General features: G+C 38.8%; 1 protein-coding gene across 1 annotated transcript; it reads right to left on the reverse strand.

The window, feature by feature from the left end:
• Window positions 1–5,177: 5,177 nt before the first annotated feature.
• Window positions 5,178–16,863, reverse strand: LOC110610851 (condensin complex subunit 3). The gene is made up of 12 exons (XM_021750926.2): window positions 16,364–16,863; window positions 15,896–16,099; window positions 12,986–13,131; window positions 12,424–12,692; window positions 11,427–11,524; window positions 9,560–9,707; window positions 9,047–9,486; window positions 7,995–8,503; window positions 7,846–7,906; window positions 7,458–7,736; window positions 6,662–6,923; window positions 5,178–5,890 (listed from the first exon to the last, which is right to left on the reverse strand). The coding sequence occupies exons 1-12, from the start codon at window positions 16,739–16,741 to the stop codon at window positions 5,508–5,510; spliced, it is 3,177 nt and encodes a 1,058-aa protein (XP_021606618.1). The 5' UTR covers window positions 16,742–16,863; the 3' UTR covers window positions 5,178–5,507.
• Window positions 16,864–17,943: the final 1,080 nt, after the last annotated feature.

Raw genomic sequence — 17,943 nt, forward strand, 5'->3', positions numbered from 1 at the left:
TAATGATTGTTTATGCTATGTGCTGTTTTTCAGAAAATAGAATGAGAGGAACTCGTCGATCTGCACGATTGACTAGAGTGCCACCTCAGGACGAGGGCGCTGATGCCCGTCCTTCAGCTTTGCCTAGGGCAATGTCCAGTAGGTCCAACAGAGACAGAATAGCTAGAGACCCTAGAAGGTCTTTGGATCTGGGTAGAAGCAGATCAGTAAGGGGAACAGTGCAGGGAGGAATGTCTGAGGATATGGAAGTAGATCAGAGGAGGGATGGCAATCTTGGTGTGAGCATGCCGGAAGAGGGCATGGGAGAATCAGAAGGAGGCCCTCAGGCCTCGAGTTATGTCCAGCCACATCACTACCCACCCTATTCACACCATCCAGGGTATTCGATGGGAGGTACATCGGATTACCCCAGTTTTAGCCCTTATCCTCCACACATGCCATACCCACCTTACTACCCACCATACTCTCAGTACCCCACGTACCCACCTCCACCTCCCTATACCAGTACAGCAAACCCACCTTACTACCCACCGCCACTGCCCTCAGAGCCTGATGCTCCGTCTACATATAGCTTCCAGCTGGACTTTTGGGAAAGCTCTCCCTCTCCTTCTTTGTTTGGTATCTCCGAGGATGATCCTTCCTTCTCCTCGTTGAATGAGCATTCTGCTATGAAATCAGCCAGCGCTTGAGATTTTATAGCTGTCCGAGGTCGGTACTCCAGACAGTAAGGGCTAATTTCCACGGACCATGCTAACATCCGTCCTGAAGTTTCCAGCCTACGTAGGATCTTCTTTAACGGTTGGTCCGTCATCACAACTCCTTGGTGGCCTTCCAGATAAATTTTGAATTTTCGGACTGCTAACAACAAGGCATATGCCAATTTTTCAATGTTCGAGTATCTGACCTCAGTGTCTCTGAGTACCTTGCTGACGTAGAAAACAGGTTTCTGCTCCCCTTCTTCCACTCTTACTAGTACTGCGCTGACTGCTTGCTCTGAGGCTGCCAAGTATATCAAGAGTTCTTCCCCTTTTATGGGGCTGCTGAGCACGTGAGGCGAGCTGAGGTATTCCTTAAGCTCTGTGAAGGCTTTTTGGCAGTCTTCTGTCCATTCAAAATTCGGGACCTTCCTCAATTTTTTGAAGAATGGCAAACACTTTTCTGCTGATCTTGACATAAATCGATGAAGTGCCACTACTCTCCCGGTTAATCTCTGGACGTCCCTTATACAGGTCGGCTCTGGCATATTCAATATGGCTTCCACTTTCTCCGGATTGGGCTCAATGCCTTTTCCACTCACCATGTACCCCAAGAACTTTCCTCCCCTGATGAAGAAAGCACACTTTGCTGGATTCAGCTTCATCCTGTATTGATCTAACACCCCAAATATCTCCCTTAAATCCGTTATGTGTTGTTGAAAAGTTGAACTTTTAACCACCATGTCATCCACATATACTTCTACATTCCTACCAATCTGGTTCTTAAAGATTTTATTCATTAATCGTTGGTAAGTTGCCCCGGCGTTTCTTAATCCAAAGGGCATAGCTCTGTAGCAGTAAGTCCCGTCTTCAGTTATAAATGAGGTCTTCTCCTCGTCTGTCTTTTCCATTGGGATTTGGTGGTAACCAGACATAGCATCCAAAGAAGACATATAATCAAAACCGGCCGTTGAGTCGATCATCTTATTAATATCGGGGAGGGGGTAACAATCTTTAGGGCAGACTTTATTCAGGTCGGTAAAATCTATACACATCCTGTATTTGCCATTGGCTTTTTTGACTAACACAGGATTTGCCAACCACTGTGGGTACATAACCTCCCTAATAAAGCCTGCCTCTTCTAGCTTTTGCACTTCTTCTTGGGTAGCCTGCTGCTTTTCTCTTCCCACTACTCTCTTCTTTTGCTTTACTGGTCTGGCCTCGGGGAGGACATTCAATTGGTGTGTCATTACTTTGGGGTCAATTCCCGGCATGTCTGAGGGCTTCCATGCGAAGGTCGGCGAGTGACTTCGGATCAGGGCCATGGCTTCACCTTTTTGTTCTTTGGTGAGACCGGCATTGAGACTGAAGATCTTACTCGTTTCTTCTTCTGATAGGGAGAAGGTCTCCAGCTCTCCAACGGGCTCTGTCCGGGCTTCCTTTGTCTCATCCCTGACCTCCAAAACTTCCGAATCAAGCGCTTCTCCGGCTGAGTTCGGTTCCGTCACTGTGGCCAAGTATACTGCCCTTGCTTCCTCCTGGCTTCCCCGGACCATTCCCACTCCTCCTTCCGTTGGAAACTTGAGTGCCAGATACCTGATGCTAGTGACAGCTTCGAAGCTGAACAACGCCGGCCTCCCCAAAATCGCATTGTAGCTCAGTGGGAGTTTGACCACCAAAAACACCTCATGATGGGTGCGAGCTTTGGGTGCTTCTCCCAAGGTAAGGGCCAGCTTCACCTTCCCTTCTACAAGTACCGGTGCTCCTCCGATCCCTTTGATGGGTGACTGGTCCCGAACCAGCTGTTCCTCTGGGATTCCCATCTGCTGGAACACCCGATATGGCAATAAGTTGACCTTACTCCCATCATCCACCAGAACCTTCTTCACCCGAAAATTATGAATGACTGCTTCAATGACAAGCGCGTCATCATGGGGCATCTGAATGCCCTGTGCATCCTCCGAAGAGAAAGCGATGGTCATGGGAGAGTGTTCAACGATCTGCATAACCTCGCCATTACTGGTGTCCCCTTCCCGGTTTCTCTTCTTTCCTCGACGGTTCATCCGTCCTCCAGTTCCTCCAACAATCATATTAATAGTCCCACTGGACCCATCATTCACTGGTCCAGCTCCAGTTCTCCTGGGCATCTGGGCTGCCGGACCGGGTTGAGGCCTCTGCCCCTCCGGTTTCTTCACAAAATTTTTGAGATGCCCCCTTTTTATCAATCTTTCAATCTCCGCGATTAACTGAAAACAGTTATTTGTATCGTGGCCATGCGTCCGGTGGTACTGACAATACTTGTCAGGATTCCTCTGATCTGCTTCCGACTTCAAAGGTTGGGGCCACTGGAGAAACTCTTTATTTTGGACAGCCATGAGCACCTCGGCTCTAGACGCATTTAATGGAGTCGGTTTCTCCGGGACCCAAGGAGGGAGCGCTCTTGGTTCGAGAACTCGAGGAGGAGGAGGCCTTTGATCCCTTCTTTCCCAGGCCTGCTTGTACGGCTCAGGCCTCTTTCCACGCTTCTTCTCGTGTTTCTCCGACCTTCCCTCCTCCGGGGCTTTTTCTTTTCCTTCCACCCCTTTGGCAAATCTACTCGTGACTAAGGCGTCATCCTGCCTTATATACTTTTCCGCCCTCCTCATCAACTCGGCCAGTGAGGTCGGAGGTTTCCTGCTCAGAGAACCAAAGAACTCGGCAGAGGTTGTTCCCTTTTGCATGGCCTCTACCGCCCTTCCTTCGTCAAGCTCGGGAATCTGCAGGGCCTCCGTATTGAAACGGGCGACATACTCTCTGAGGGATTCACCAGTTTTTTGTCTCACTATTTCCAGATAGCTCGTCTTCCTATCTGCAGGCACCCCGGCTACGAACCGGCTAATGAAACGGGTGGCCAGATCTCCGAAACTTTTAATGCTTCCGGCCTCCAGGCTGTTGAACCATGCCCTCGCTGGTCCCGAGAGCGTTGTTGGGAACACCTTGCACATCAGAGCATCCGACAGAGTTTGTAACTCCATGAAGGTCTTATAGTTCATGACATGTTCTCTCGGGTTGCCAGCCCCATTATAGGCCGCCATCGGCGGCATCATAAACTTTTTGGGAACGGTCTCCTGCTGCATTAACTTTGAGAAGGGAGAAGAAGTAGGCAAGGGGGTTTGACTCTGATCTTTCTTACCTAGCTCGACTAGGAGCTGCTCCTTCAACCTTTTCAGCTTTTGGTTCATTTCCTCGTCTGCCGGGCTGGATCTTTTGCCCAAACTACATTCTTCCTCCTCTGTTTCAGTTCCCGTTTCTCTGGTTGTTTCGGCAGAATAATCGTTCACCTCTTCATTTTCTATCAACTCTCTTGCCCTTCTCCCATGAATTCGGGCCTCCGGTTCTTCCTCTTCTCTGGCATTGTGGTTGTTAGTTCGGAGGCGGGCAGAGGTAGGTTGGGGTTCATCGGTTCTGGGTTCCTCCACTACTGGGAGTGCGTTTACTGGGGTGCTAAGTCCCCTTTGTTGCATTATCTGCCCCAACCAGTGAGCAGTGGTTTGTAGCTGGAGAGCCATGGTTTGAATGTCTTGGTTAGACAGGGTCATGGTGGGAGTATTCCCTGCCAGGCTTGGCTAGGGATTAAGAGAAATAGGTGTTTGGTTATTCAACGTTGTAGGGCTAGAAAAGGAGAACTGCTGCCCATCTTGGGCAGAGCTCAAGTCATTTGGAATATTAAGGTTACTGTCTTGGTGGTCTGCCATCGTGGATCTCAGTGGGTTTTGAAAGTGAAAACTCCGGTGATGAAAAGATCTCCTTCGTTTCCCACAGACGGCGCCAATTGATGATCTGAAATCCAATTGAATAGGGTTTTACAAGGGTTTTTTATTACTGAATAAGGCTTGAGTTTCCTGAGGAGGTGACTCCTCTTTTATACATTGTCTTGCTTGCCGGTGACGTGTAAAGGTCTCTCCAGGATTGGGCCACGCGTCTCTGCCATGCGGATTCGGAGGTACTAGGGTATCAGCCGCCTGCTCCATGCGTAACAGCCTCTGATTCTCCTCGTGCGTACGTTCGAGCGGATCTGCCAGGCTGTCTGGTGAATATTACTCCGGATCCTGGGCTGGGCTGAGAGTTGAGCCGGATGCTAAGCCTGAGTGGGGAGGGTCTGCTTCGTGCGGGCCGGGCCGACTTGAGTGAGGAAGATGGGCCGAGCCCGGCCTTGAAGGTTGGATGAGCCAGGCTTGTTATGTACATCAGGTATGCGGGCCTCTACGTCGTGGGCCTTGGGCTGTGGTCAAGCCCCTGGTCTGAGGTGAAGGAATCCAGCGGTCATCAATTTCTATCTAAATATATCAACAAATATATATATACATTTCAAACATGTAAAGAAAATATCAATTACTTTCTTAAAGAATATCTTCTTTCTAGATTATCAGCAACATAAATAACTCTTCCTTTCAAAAAAAGAAAAATAACTCTTAAGCAAATCTCATGTTCGGAAAAGTAGAAAGCCTTAACCCTCATTCAGAGATCTAAATAATGATAAAACTTCACATCACTAGCAAGAACAACCATTTCGCAATTAGGAGCAGAGTAATAACAAAGAACTCGTTGACTTGGCACAAGCTGTGGTACAGAATTGTGAATTTCTTGACATTTGGGTGAAGTTTTACTCAATTACAATAGTATTTTGGGGCTGATCACACGAGTAGCATGCCAACCCCACCCCAGAAATTAAACGGGATAAAAACATCAAGGTTAACAGGGAGGCAGGCTTACAACAACAAACTTTAGTGCCTGAGAAAGCACAACATCTGCAGAGAAATTTGTAAATTTCGGTCATTCAGTGTACTGGTCAGAGTCATCAGAATCCTCCTCTGATGTTACCTCTGAACTTTCTTCTTCTTCTTCTTCTTCTTCTTCATTATATTTATCTCTTCTAACAACTCTGCTGCTAGTTATCTTGCTTAGAGCCGCAGTCTTGCTTGCCCTCTGTGACCGACCTGTAGTGCCATGAACGGTCTGAACAATAATAGGGGACGAAGTTTCTTCATCAGAAGAGGTCTGTTCTTCACGTCTTGCTCGTCTTCTGGTGCGGGTTGGTTTAGATGATCGTGGTGGAGCTGGTGTTTGTGGGAAAGCAGATGATCGTGGTGGAGCTGGTGTTTGTGGGAAAGCATAGGAGCTATCAACATCCAAGTTAAAGTCTAGTTCCAACATCCCTAAGAAATACACACCAAGTAGCAGAGGAACCATGCCAAATAATCAGAAGTACATCACATACAGCAGATACAAGCAGACTTTCTATTACATGGAAAATTTATTTATCAAATTAGAAAAACAAATTCAATATCCCATGGTAACATGATAACGGGCTAGTTGTTGAAACATCCAAGGACTATGATTGCAAGTAGAAATTGCAGATCACGCAATAAAGCAAGTCATCACTAATCCTTATTTCTGGACAAGATAAAAGTACGTTTCAGATGATTATACTTCTTTTGCTTCAAACTTTTATGGTATTTATATGGACATAATTTCAGCCATGGTCACTAACTTATCATAGAATTTCAGCAGTCACTATCAGCAAACTCACTCAAGTTTGACTTTAAATCAATAAGTTCAATATGGCCAGATTTTCAGAGTTAGCCAATTTTTAGTGTTGACTAAATAAAAAGCAAGTCCTATAGGCATAAAAATGTATTAGAAAAGCTTTAGTTGGTTATTATGTCAAGTTTTTCCCGAAATTCTACCATGACCTACAAAAGTGACCCGAAGGAAACAAAGCCAAAGTTCAAGTAAAGCGATTTTGCTATATATAAATTGAATGGCAATGACTATTCTGAAACTTGTGATCAATTCAATGACCATGGATGAAATCAATCTTCCTTGTACGCTTTTCCATCAGCATGTACTAATAATTACAATATATAGAGAAATGTGGCTAAAGATGTGTCCTTCACATGCTAATCTCAGGAAAAAGAAAACGTTACCCAAAATGTGATTAGCTTGATCTGGTAACAATTCCTCATCTGGTAGTTTATCTAATGACTTGAGGTGTTCAGCCATCTGCTTCAACTCCTTTACCAAATCTTTATCTGCTGATACAGATTCAGCCACGTGATTCAAAAGCCTCCTCATTAATTTAATTACTAATTGTTCTGATACCCGAAAATGAAGCAAGATGAGTATCCTGCTTAGCGCCGAGACATATGCTCTCTCAGCAGCTGTCTTCTTAATTGCGAAGCTTGCCACCTTAAGAAAGAACAAAAATAACGAAGTAAGATATTTGAAGTGAATCTAGCGATATTCAAACAAGCAATCAATACCATCAAACCTGGGGTCTTAAATTGTAATCAGCATGTATAAACTAACTGATAAAATAGACCACTCAAAGAGATCATGGCTTATTCCAACCAGCAAAACCCACCATTTAGTAGCAAATTTATTTTTTACTTTGTAACTCGATAAAACCTTTTGACAAAAAATTGTATCCAGCAGATTTACTCTAGCTGTATATGCCTCATCAAGCACCCTAATATAAAATAACATATACAGCTAAGAGTACTTTTGTGATGCCAGACACACATTTTTATCAAGACTAACACTAGCATAAACAATCTATCTTAAGTGGAATTACGGCCTATCCAGAGAGATTAATGCATAAATAATAGTCACAGCTTCAGAGCAAGGAACAATGAAAAAAGTTGTATTCTTCAAAGTTGATCATTACAATTTTCAGGAACCCTTGTTATATAGTAATAAAAGTTTCTGGTTGCAAAAATTCACCTCAGCAGCTATGCAAATTGCAAGACCCTCCTCTCCACATTCAAATGAAGGTTGCAAAGTGCTGTCTATAGTTTCTGGTAATTCTGTACTGCCATTTTCATCCTCAATTTTAGTTTGTTTAGCAAACAAGGGGGCCTGCATCATTTGCAGCATAAACCGTGATGCTTGGACTGCCCGCTTACGCATATTAGAGACCACAGTGGCAGCACCTCCTGCATTGCCATAGATGCCTGGCCACAATGACCGCATGACTGGAACAAAAGCCTTGGACAAACATTTCTGCATTTACAGAATTAAATATTTACAAAAATAACATAAAAAAGATGGATTCATAAAATTATCCCCTTAAATATGCAATATAAGAAATCATTAGATCCTAAACCCCTGCCTTATGATTAACTGAGAGCGAAGGATAATGCTCAAAGAACACAGACAAACACTGTTTCAACCTGTTGGAAAAATAAAAGAAAAAAAATTAATGGTTACCCTTAAGACAATAACGATAAATAATCAAAGCAATGGACAAAAACATTCCACCTCTGCAGGTCTTTTGTTTCATTGCTGAAATACAAAATAATGAGCTTGGCTAAGATCCGAGAGTGTAAAGAAGTTGGTAGGCTTGAATACTTCTCACTGAGAAGAAGAATCTTAGCAAAACCCTCACAAAGAATGGCCTGCACTGTCTCATTTTCATCATGTTGTACAGATTTGGCCCAATCATTTCTGTCAAGACCAGCATATAACAGATCAAGCAATTCAACATTAGAATCAGCATCAGAGATTTTCTCAGGATTGAATGCATTCTTGCTATCTTCAAATTGAGATACATGCTCTTGCCCAAGTGCCTTGTCAACTTCCTGGGGGCCATGCCACATGGCAACATCAATTAATGCCTTACATGCCATTATGCTAATTGGAGGAAGATCACTAGCAAAAGAAATCGTCAACTGCATCACTAATTCTTTACTTGGCTTTCTCTCTAACAAGCCGAACAGTCCAAGACACCTGATGGCAACCCTCTGCACATCCAAGTGACCATGTTTTGCCTGCATTCATGTCTCAGCAGAATAATCAATATATTCTAACAAGATTTTCAGAAACATTATATGGACACAATAAATTGACACATAAAAGTGACTGTATGCAATCAAAATGAGTTCATGCATTCCTCACGGAAAATATATAAATACACTCACTGAATATATTCTTAATCTTAGTTCTATTCTATATTTTTTTTTCTTAACTGTAGCCTACTTATGTCATACCAGCAAAACGTACATAATTTTGGCAAGATGACATCAAAATATAACTTAGTTTTCCAGTTATAATGAAGAAAAGAGGAAAAGAAAAAGGCACCGGCTTCTATAACCTGATTTAAATGTAGACAAAAGACAAAACAAGCACTCATTTCCAAGTCCATTCATAATATGTAGAACTCAACTCAATAAAGCCTTAATCTCAAACAAGTTAGGACCAAGCCCCAATTGTCAAAGATCTCAAGGATTTCCATAGCATGACTTCCAAGAAAACAAAGGCAGATAACAATGGAAGAAAAAGAAAAGAGCAGGAAGTGTGAAATATATTCATACCCCAGGAAGCAGTAAAGACTGCAGCAGTTCAGAAGGTTCAATAGCTCTCCCTTGAAGACCTTGCAATGACTTTGAGTTTTCCAGGAGGAGACCAGTAACAGCTAAGCAATGCATCCACTGCATGAAGTCTGCTGTTCTCTCCCTGCAAGGCTGAGCCAGCTCTTCAATAACCTGAACAACTACTTCTTCAAATTCACCAGTAGCAGCATGGACTTTTCTAGCTAAACTAGACACTGCATCAGCCCAGTCTTTGTCACCACCAAGGTTTACACCATCTCCTATAACAACCTGGTTTCCTTCATCATCCACTTCATGCTGAAGTGGCTTGTGCAATAATTCCTGCACAAATGAACTAGCAACTTTCCTGCTCGTAGAATCAGAATAATCAAGCATTGCACCAAGCAATAGTAACTGCCGAGATACAAAATGATAATTTGCTCCTGAATATGTTAAGCTTAAATTAGTATATGCAGTAGCGTACGAAACTAATTTAGATCATCGGATGCTACTCACCTGCATCTATATGAGCTTTGACCAAAACTATGTAATCAGAAACTGTTGCAGGGAGTATCCTTTCTAGAAGGTCATTGTTATCTGAAGCTTCAGCTGCATATACTGCAGCTTCGGTGCCCATTGTAGTGGCAGCATTAGAGCCTTTTTCCTGTTCAAACACATTTTAATCAAATAAACATATTCAGAATGATACCTTCAAGCATGACAATGTCAGTAAGTACACCTACAAAATAAATAAAAATAGCCAAAAAAAGAAAACATAGAACACCCTTTATGGAAATTTACAGCTAAAAAATAGAAATGAATGTTGCAGCATATCTTTAAGACCTTCAGAAATGGGGCAATATAAATAACTTCATGGGAACTGCCTCGCCAGCCAATGACTCAAACCAATCAACAAGGTTCTCATATATAACTATAAGGACACAACTACAGTCGCGTATTTCACTGAAAACACAATGAGAAGCTTTGTTTCATAGTGTTATATTCTTAAAATCATGGTGAAAAGGGAAAAAAATTTGGATTCAGGGTGTTCAATCATTTATTTGATAATCATAATGTCGAACAATATGTAGATGGCATAATGCATGTTTGACTCTATTAATGTCAAACATGTCATTGCCAGCAACTTAAGAGAGATAAAGATTAGTGTTGAACATGTCGTTGTTGGCAACGATTCTATTATGAGAGAATGCATATTTGACACTTACAATGTGGAACTAAAAGAATCTGAGCTAAAAATATAATCGATATTTTTAATTTAAGTTATTCACTTCTTAAAAATTCCAATTATTGTATATTTATTCATGTAAATTATTTTAGAAAAATTAAATATTTAGTCCTTGTGGTATAATGAAATTAATTACTTAATCTCTCTATTTTCAAATATACATTAAATAGTCCCTGTTCTTTCAAAATCATTGACTATTTAGTCTTTTTCATTTCAAACTGTTAACTATTTAGTCCTTTCGGTCTATCTAAGCCATTACTATTGTGTAAAATGACTAAGATGCCCTTATTTCTAGTAATTTCAAAATAATAACTCATGGTTGGATAGATAAATATTTAGATTTTTGCGATAATTTTTTAACAGGAGGTCTCAATTTCAACTATTTAGTCCCTGGAGGGATTACCTAGTTATATATTTGAAAATATAGGGATTATTCCGTGTGTTTTTAAGAATAGGAAGACTAATAGTGATTCTCCCTTTATTTTAAATATAATTAACGTATTAAAATAAATTAAAACAATAAATTATTTTAATTAATGTACATCTAAAATATATATTTTCTGAAAATTTAAAAAAAAAAAATATCCCACATATATTGTAGTCTAAATAATTTTTGGGGGATACATTAAAAATATTAAACATAAATATGTTACTGTTTTATCATACACAGTCGGAAAGCTTATGAAAAAATTAATTTATTGTTCTTATATTATTTTAATATATTATATATTTTTAAAATAAATTACATGGATAATATACTACAATTATTAATTTTAATAAATTAATAATTCAAATTAAAAATATCAATTATATTCTTAACTTAGATCCTTTTAGTTTGACATTATAAGTGTCTGACATCCATAATTTCTCCTAAGAGAATCTTTGCTAACAATAATAGTGCCTAACATGTCTCTCTCTTTCAAGTTGGTGATGGTGACATGCTCAAATAATGTCGAATATGTATTATGCCATGTCACCTACATATGGTTTGACAATTATACTATTGAACAAAGAAACCTTACATATGCTTCCCTCCCTCTTAACCACTCCCCATCATCCTTCAAACAAAAGGTTAAAAAGAAATCAAGAAGAAAACAAATATCGAAATAAACACAGCATAACTCACAACAGACTTACTTGTGCTTCTGTCTGCAGGTGCTTGCACACGGTCTTCCAATAAAGAGCAAATTCTGGCTCCATTAGATGAATGCCTCTATGGCAATCTGGTGATTCCCCTGTCATGAACATTAAAAACCATTAGATGCTGGCTAACAAAACAAGCCATGAAAATGATGAATCTTGAACATGTAAATAAAATGGTGAATCTTGAACACATAAATAAGAATGTCTTTAAGCAGCTACACACTAGAGGAATCCATTTATTGTTTAAGCCTCTTAGCAGCAACTAGCTTAGAAATCACTGACAGGTAAGAGATGACATACAAGCAACTATAAACAAAAAAGTTATTTGTGTTTGATGAGTAAAAATAACAAGTACTTAACACATCATTAGTGATTGGGATTCATTGGAAAAACCTATTCCAACATTCATTTTCAAAATAATAATAATAATAGAAAAAGGAGAAATTTAATGTACACCATAAGTTCTGGGCTCCAGTGACTTCAAATAACTCCAATAAATCCCTTCTTCCGTCCAAATTATCATATCCATATCACTAAGAAACTGCAGAATTTATTCAAAGAAATGTCATTTTCATTACTTGACAGGAATATAACCAAATTAAAGTCAGCCAACTCTTTTGCTATGCCTTATCATGTATTTTGGCTGCAATATCTAAATGCAGACAATATTCCATACTATTTGCAACCTGTAAACTTCTATCTAAACTCTGAAGAAATTAACCGTCAGAATTACGTTGTTTTTTTCATGGAAAGCCACTATAGACTTTACATGTTACATAAGTTGATGGATTAAATACCAACATTTTCTACCATACTTGATTAAGCAATACTAAGTTCAAGAAAACTGATGATGCTAGCTGTAGGTCACTCCCACACAATCATTAGAATTGAAAAGGGGAAAGAAATTATCATAAGTTCATCAAAGAACTTGAATGAAAGAGAAAATTGCCATGGCAACCATTTGAGAAAAAGGTTAAAAATCTCCACTAACCTTCAATTTCACTACTTGTCAATGATATATAATCCCGAATACTTTGACCATCATGTAACTTCACTAATCCGTTTTGTAACAGCGCAATCATCACAGTTTCCCCAACAGATTCATAAGTTTCAACATCCAGGTACTTGAGAAGTTGAACAGGGTCATCGTTGCAGCACTTGGAAAGCCACTCATCTCTCATCAACTTTAAACATTCTTTTGAAACAGCTACAGAACGATCTGCCAGGCCTCTCTGAAGAATAACTGTTCTGAGCTTTATACTATCAGAAAACAAAAGGAAAAATCCATATGTTAAAACTAAACATGTTATCAACAAATGAAACTGTGTAAAACTGTAAATAGGTCTGAAGGTAGACCATAGCTTAAAAACCTTGCAGTCAAACAATGACTAGACACTAGATCATGCAACTCCACTTATGAAATGAAAAACTGTACAAGGAACAGATGTTCTATTCAAAGGTTGTCCTACCTTCATAAACAAGAACAATTAAAACGTTGTCAAAGAGGTTGAGAAGGGTAATAGAACATTTCCATAACTATAAAATTATTTCACCTGAGACTTTGAAGAGGAAATTTATTAGCTAGAACACAGTATGCAGCTCTGCGAACTGACTCGCTCACATCCAGAGTGCAGTTGACAATAGCTAGTGAAGTTGCATTTGAAGGTGGCAAAGCTAATACAATTGTCTTCCGAACCTCCTGTAAAAAATGCTGTAGTTAGACTTGAAAGTTGCAATTACAAAATTTTCGTTAGAGATCCCACTCACTATAATATGTTGCATGAGAAGTATAATAGAACACTGAAAGATTCATAATTTCATATTACAAGTCAGAGCTTTACATGACAACATTTCCATCCCTTTTAGAAACATTATTCTTACTTTCTTCATAATTTTGGAGGAAGGGGAAATAGAATTTACCATATACATAGTGAGTTTGTAATACCCAGCTAGATTCAGACATCGGAAGTCCTACCGTCCGGTGGAATTCGAGGATGTCAGGGGTCTCTGGAAGGGTAAGAGAAAGTTTTCTAAAATGTTTGTAAGTGTGTTAAAGGTTTAGAGTGGAAAAGGATTGAGTTGTGAAGAGAAAAGGCCAAGGAGGCATTTTGCCATGTTCGGCCGCCGAAGGTAAAGTTCGGCCACCGAAAGTGCCCAATGTTCGGCCCCCGAATGTTGCATGGTTTTGCATGCGCTTCGGCAGCCGAAGTTGAGTTGGTCAGCCAGCTATTGTGCACTCCTCCGTCGGTGAAATGGCCAGGTGTTGCTTCCAAATCACAGACAGAGGATTAGGCCACGTCTCTCATGACTCATCTGCAGGGTTTTATCACCCCATGCACAGGTTTGGTGTTTTTCAAGTGCTTTTGAAGGTTTTGGGTCAAAAGGAGAGGTTTGGTGGTGTGGAGCTTTTGAAGAGGTGTAGGTCCATAGATCAGCTTTCAGGTTGTTCCTCTTCTGGTTTCAGAAGGTAAGGGAAAGGTTTGAACTTCTTTTATTGATTTATAAAGCTTTTAAAGAGGTTAAGGGTAGAGTTGCATATCTAGGGTTTAAAGTTTCGTTTTTGATATTTTCATGGTGTAAGCATGATTATGTGTTTGTTTGTTGTTTGTGTTGGGGTTGTTAGGTAGGTTGAGACCCCTTTGAGCATATACTTATGCATATGTGAGTTGAGGGAGGAGTTATGCATGTTTTGAGAGTTAGAAATGGATGAAGGAGGGAGGTTGCCGTCGGGGCTGAGTTAGGTAGGTTGTGTTGCATTAGAATTCACGAATATGATGCATTGCATAAGATGTTGTTCCTGTGGATGAATGTTGGATGATCCTTAGCCCTTGATAGAGAGCAGAGACAGAGTTATGGCATGAAATAGCCATACCAGGTCGCCCCTGGATAGGCCAGGTCGCTCCTGGTACTATGAGTGAGACAGCTGGGCTGTCAGATCAGAGTTAAGTGTAGACCAGGTGAGACCTCGTCTCCTTGGCACAGTTGGTCATGTTATATGATATCAGATTGATAAGTGTAGACCAGGTGATGACATAGTCTCCTTGGCACAGTTGGTATTATTATAACATGTAATTGAGGGCTATTGGTGACAAATTCATCCTTGAGATGATATGTTTGTGATGTGATGCATTTCATGAGAGCATGTAATTAATGAATTGTTTTTATTGTTCCTCCTCACTGGGCTCTAGAGCTCATCCCACTCCCTTAACCCCAGTTTTGCAGGTTCTGAGATAGCTATGGGAAGTTAAAGTCAGCAAGAGTACAGAGGAAAGTTATGCATGAATGTATGTTGTAATAGCATAGTGGACATGATGTAATTAAAAGAATAGTTGTGATGTAATATATAGATATGTACTGGCATATACTGGATAGACTTGTGCTTTCCCTAGTGTCTTTGCTGTCGTGTGATGTATGAGTAATCCCTTGGTACATGAATCCTGTTTTACGTTTCTTGATGAGAAATGTGTGAGTTAGGCTTAATGTATGGCTTCTGAGATACCAGTGGGATGTGTTACAGAGTAAAAAGGGTTTCAATCCCTTGACCCACAGCAGATAGTAGTCCCTGGTATAGGCCCTGAGGGCCATTTCAGATTGTCACATCTGAGTAGCAGTAGTTAAGCCTACAGAGTTTTACAGGATTGTTGAGTCGTTTTGTATCATGTATGGGATTTATCAGGTACACAGAGAGTATAGTTGGCTTGCTACGGGTCCCGGCGGCCTTAAGCCGATCTAGATCCTAGTGCTAGTGATGGTTCGGGCCGTTACAGAGGGGTAACGGTTTCCGGATTGTTACAGAGTTAAACCAAAGCTTCAGTAAATCACGAAAGAACTCAAACAGTTTGCGCTGGAATATGATTTACAAGATGACAAAATGACAAGATATGCACTATGTCATGGAATGCAAGTGGAATAGGACCAAAACAATCTCAAGACATTGAGACATCATCCAATATATAGTTAATTATCTATTGATTGTTTTGAATAATAAGAATTTGTAATTCCTGTCTTTGAGAGAGAATCGTGATTTTTTATTCACTAAATAAATGAAATAATAACTTGTATGGAAAATAAGAAAGTCCAATTTTTCCTTCCAACACATAAATCATGAGAAAATGAAGATATAAACCATGAGATGAGAGTGACAACAACTTTTGACACATAAAGAGTAATGGTTTCCTATCATGATGAAAAACATTACATACCAAACAACATTCAATATGGGATACCATGTCCGAGAGTTTTAGAACATCCAAAGTGCTTAAGAAAGCCCATGACCAGATGAGAATGAATTATGATCAAAAGGCATCCTATTCCCCTTGCAATGTTTTGTATCTTACTCGTATATACTTTGGTGAATGCATCAGCTTTCTAAATGATCGTTCTCTAAAAAATGCTGGTGTTCAAATTCCCCCTAAAATTAGGACTTAGAATTTTTCACTCATTGGAATCAATAGAAAACTCACTGCATTCTGCTCCAACGGAAGAGCGCCAAGAAATAAATCGAGAATGTCGCTGTTCTCTGTATCACTTGCAAATCGGGAAAGTGCTCTAACTGCAAAAGTACGAATAACAGGAACCTTGTCGCCCATCCGTACTTTCATGCACTCTATTATCTCATCCCAAAGATCATCGCTTACTTCTGCATCATCTGGCAACCGCATTATGATCTACAAAAGCGAATGTAATCAATAAAAAGAGAGGAAAGTGAGAGAAAATTACTTACAAATTTGAATCATATTTTTTCTCTTACAATCAAAACCTTATTACAAATTTCATTAAAAAAAAAAAAAAGCAAGTATAAACTATGAAGTATCAAAAGAAAAGCTAATTAGAAGCAGCCCTAAGTTGAACAGAAACTCATGAACTTGAAAAGACTTTTACATGTTCAACGCAAAATAGAGAAAAGCAAAACAAAATATCAAACAATCTACCTCAGAGATAATCTGACAAGCTCTAAATCTGGCAGTCTTGTTAGAAGACATGGCAGCAACAATTAGAAACTTCAAAAACTCTCCTAGAAACTCATCGCTAGCAGAGGAGTTGCTGGAGTCAGGAGCGCTGCCGAAGACAGAAACGAAGCGCACAATGCGCTCTGCAGAGGCGGTGCGACGCTGGATCTGGAAAAGAGGGGCTAGGGTTTTGAAGAAGAGAGCTCCGAATTGGAGAGGAGACGGAGATTTCGAACGGAGAATTGAGATCTCTTTAAGCTTTCTGATGTGTGTGGCGTTTGAGGCCTTGACTTCGTCGAGGATTTTGGCCATTTTTTGCATCAATTGCTTGTCTTCCTCGCTAAATTCCATTTCTCTCATCTCTTACCCAATGCTCGGGAGAAAATGTTTGAAGGTAAATGAGGTACTACACTTCTGTGTCTTCAGCAATAGAACTGCCTGGCGCTTCGGCTTCTTAACTTTGTTTTTGAATTCGAGCGGGGGACTCTCCGGAATTTTTATGGTGGGCCTCGATTAGAAGACTTTGGGTTCACCTTACAAACTCGCATTTTTAATGTATCCGCTTGGTTATTTTAAATCTCAATTAAATTTATAATTAATAATTATTTAGTTAATTTAAATTTTTATAATTAAAATATATTATATTTTAAACTAATTTTTAAATAGTTAAATATATAAATTTATTTAAAGATGTGTTTTTATAAATAATAGCTCTAATAATATGTTTAATAATTATTTAGTTAATTTAAATTTTAAAAAATTAGAAAAAAATGGAAAATTCTTAGCTACATATGGTTCAGGGATGCAATTAGAAAAAAATTTATTTTATACAATAATCATTAATCATATTGTATTTTATATGAAACCTCAATATTAATATATATCACCATTATATTATAAAATTTATCAATAAATAGATAGGATGCATCTGAAAATTATTATATCCGAATTCGAATTTGATTAATATTATTAGTATGTGAACCAAATTAAAATTTATTTTAAATTATTTAGAATAAATATTTTATTAATAATTTTAATTTATAAAAATAATATTTTAGAAAATTAAATTATAATTTTTAAATGAATACATATAAAAAATTATAAATATATTTTTTATTAAATCAACTATTTATATAGATGATTTTAGACTATGGGTATCATATATATAAACATTAAACTCAATTCGAATGAATATTAATTAAATTTGATAATTTAAATTACAGTGGATGTTATGATATTAGGAATGAAAGTGTACTATGCAATAATAAGTGAAAGAGTAAAATGTTTAACATTTGATAAATTTGTTTATTGGACTAAAAGTATTTTATGAAATGAATATTTAAAGGAATTAAAAATATAAAAAAATTAAATATTTAATTTTAAAAATATAAAAAATTAATCTATTAATTATAATAAATTTTAAGAATTAAAATATAATTTACCTTAATGATTATAATAATAAATAAAATAACAATAACGATAAGGTAGGGTTATAGCACTATTCGTTTTTTTTTTTTTTCTATGTATACATTATTTACACTTTGCTTAGGAGGAAATTTTTC

This window comes from Manihot esculenta, chromosome 3 (genome assembly GCF_001659605.2).
Source record: "Manihot esculenta cultivar AM560-2 chromosome 3, M.esculenta_v8, whole genome shotgun sequence".
In the NCBI taxonomy this organism is placed as follows: Eukaryota; Viridiplantae; Streptophyta; class Magnoliopsida; order Malpighiales; family Euphorbiaceae; genus Manihot; species Manihot esculenta.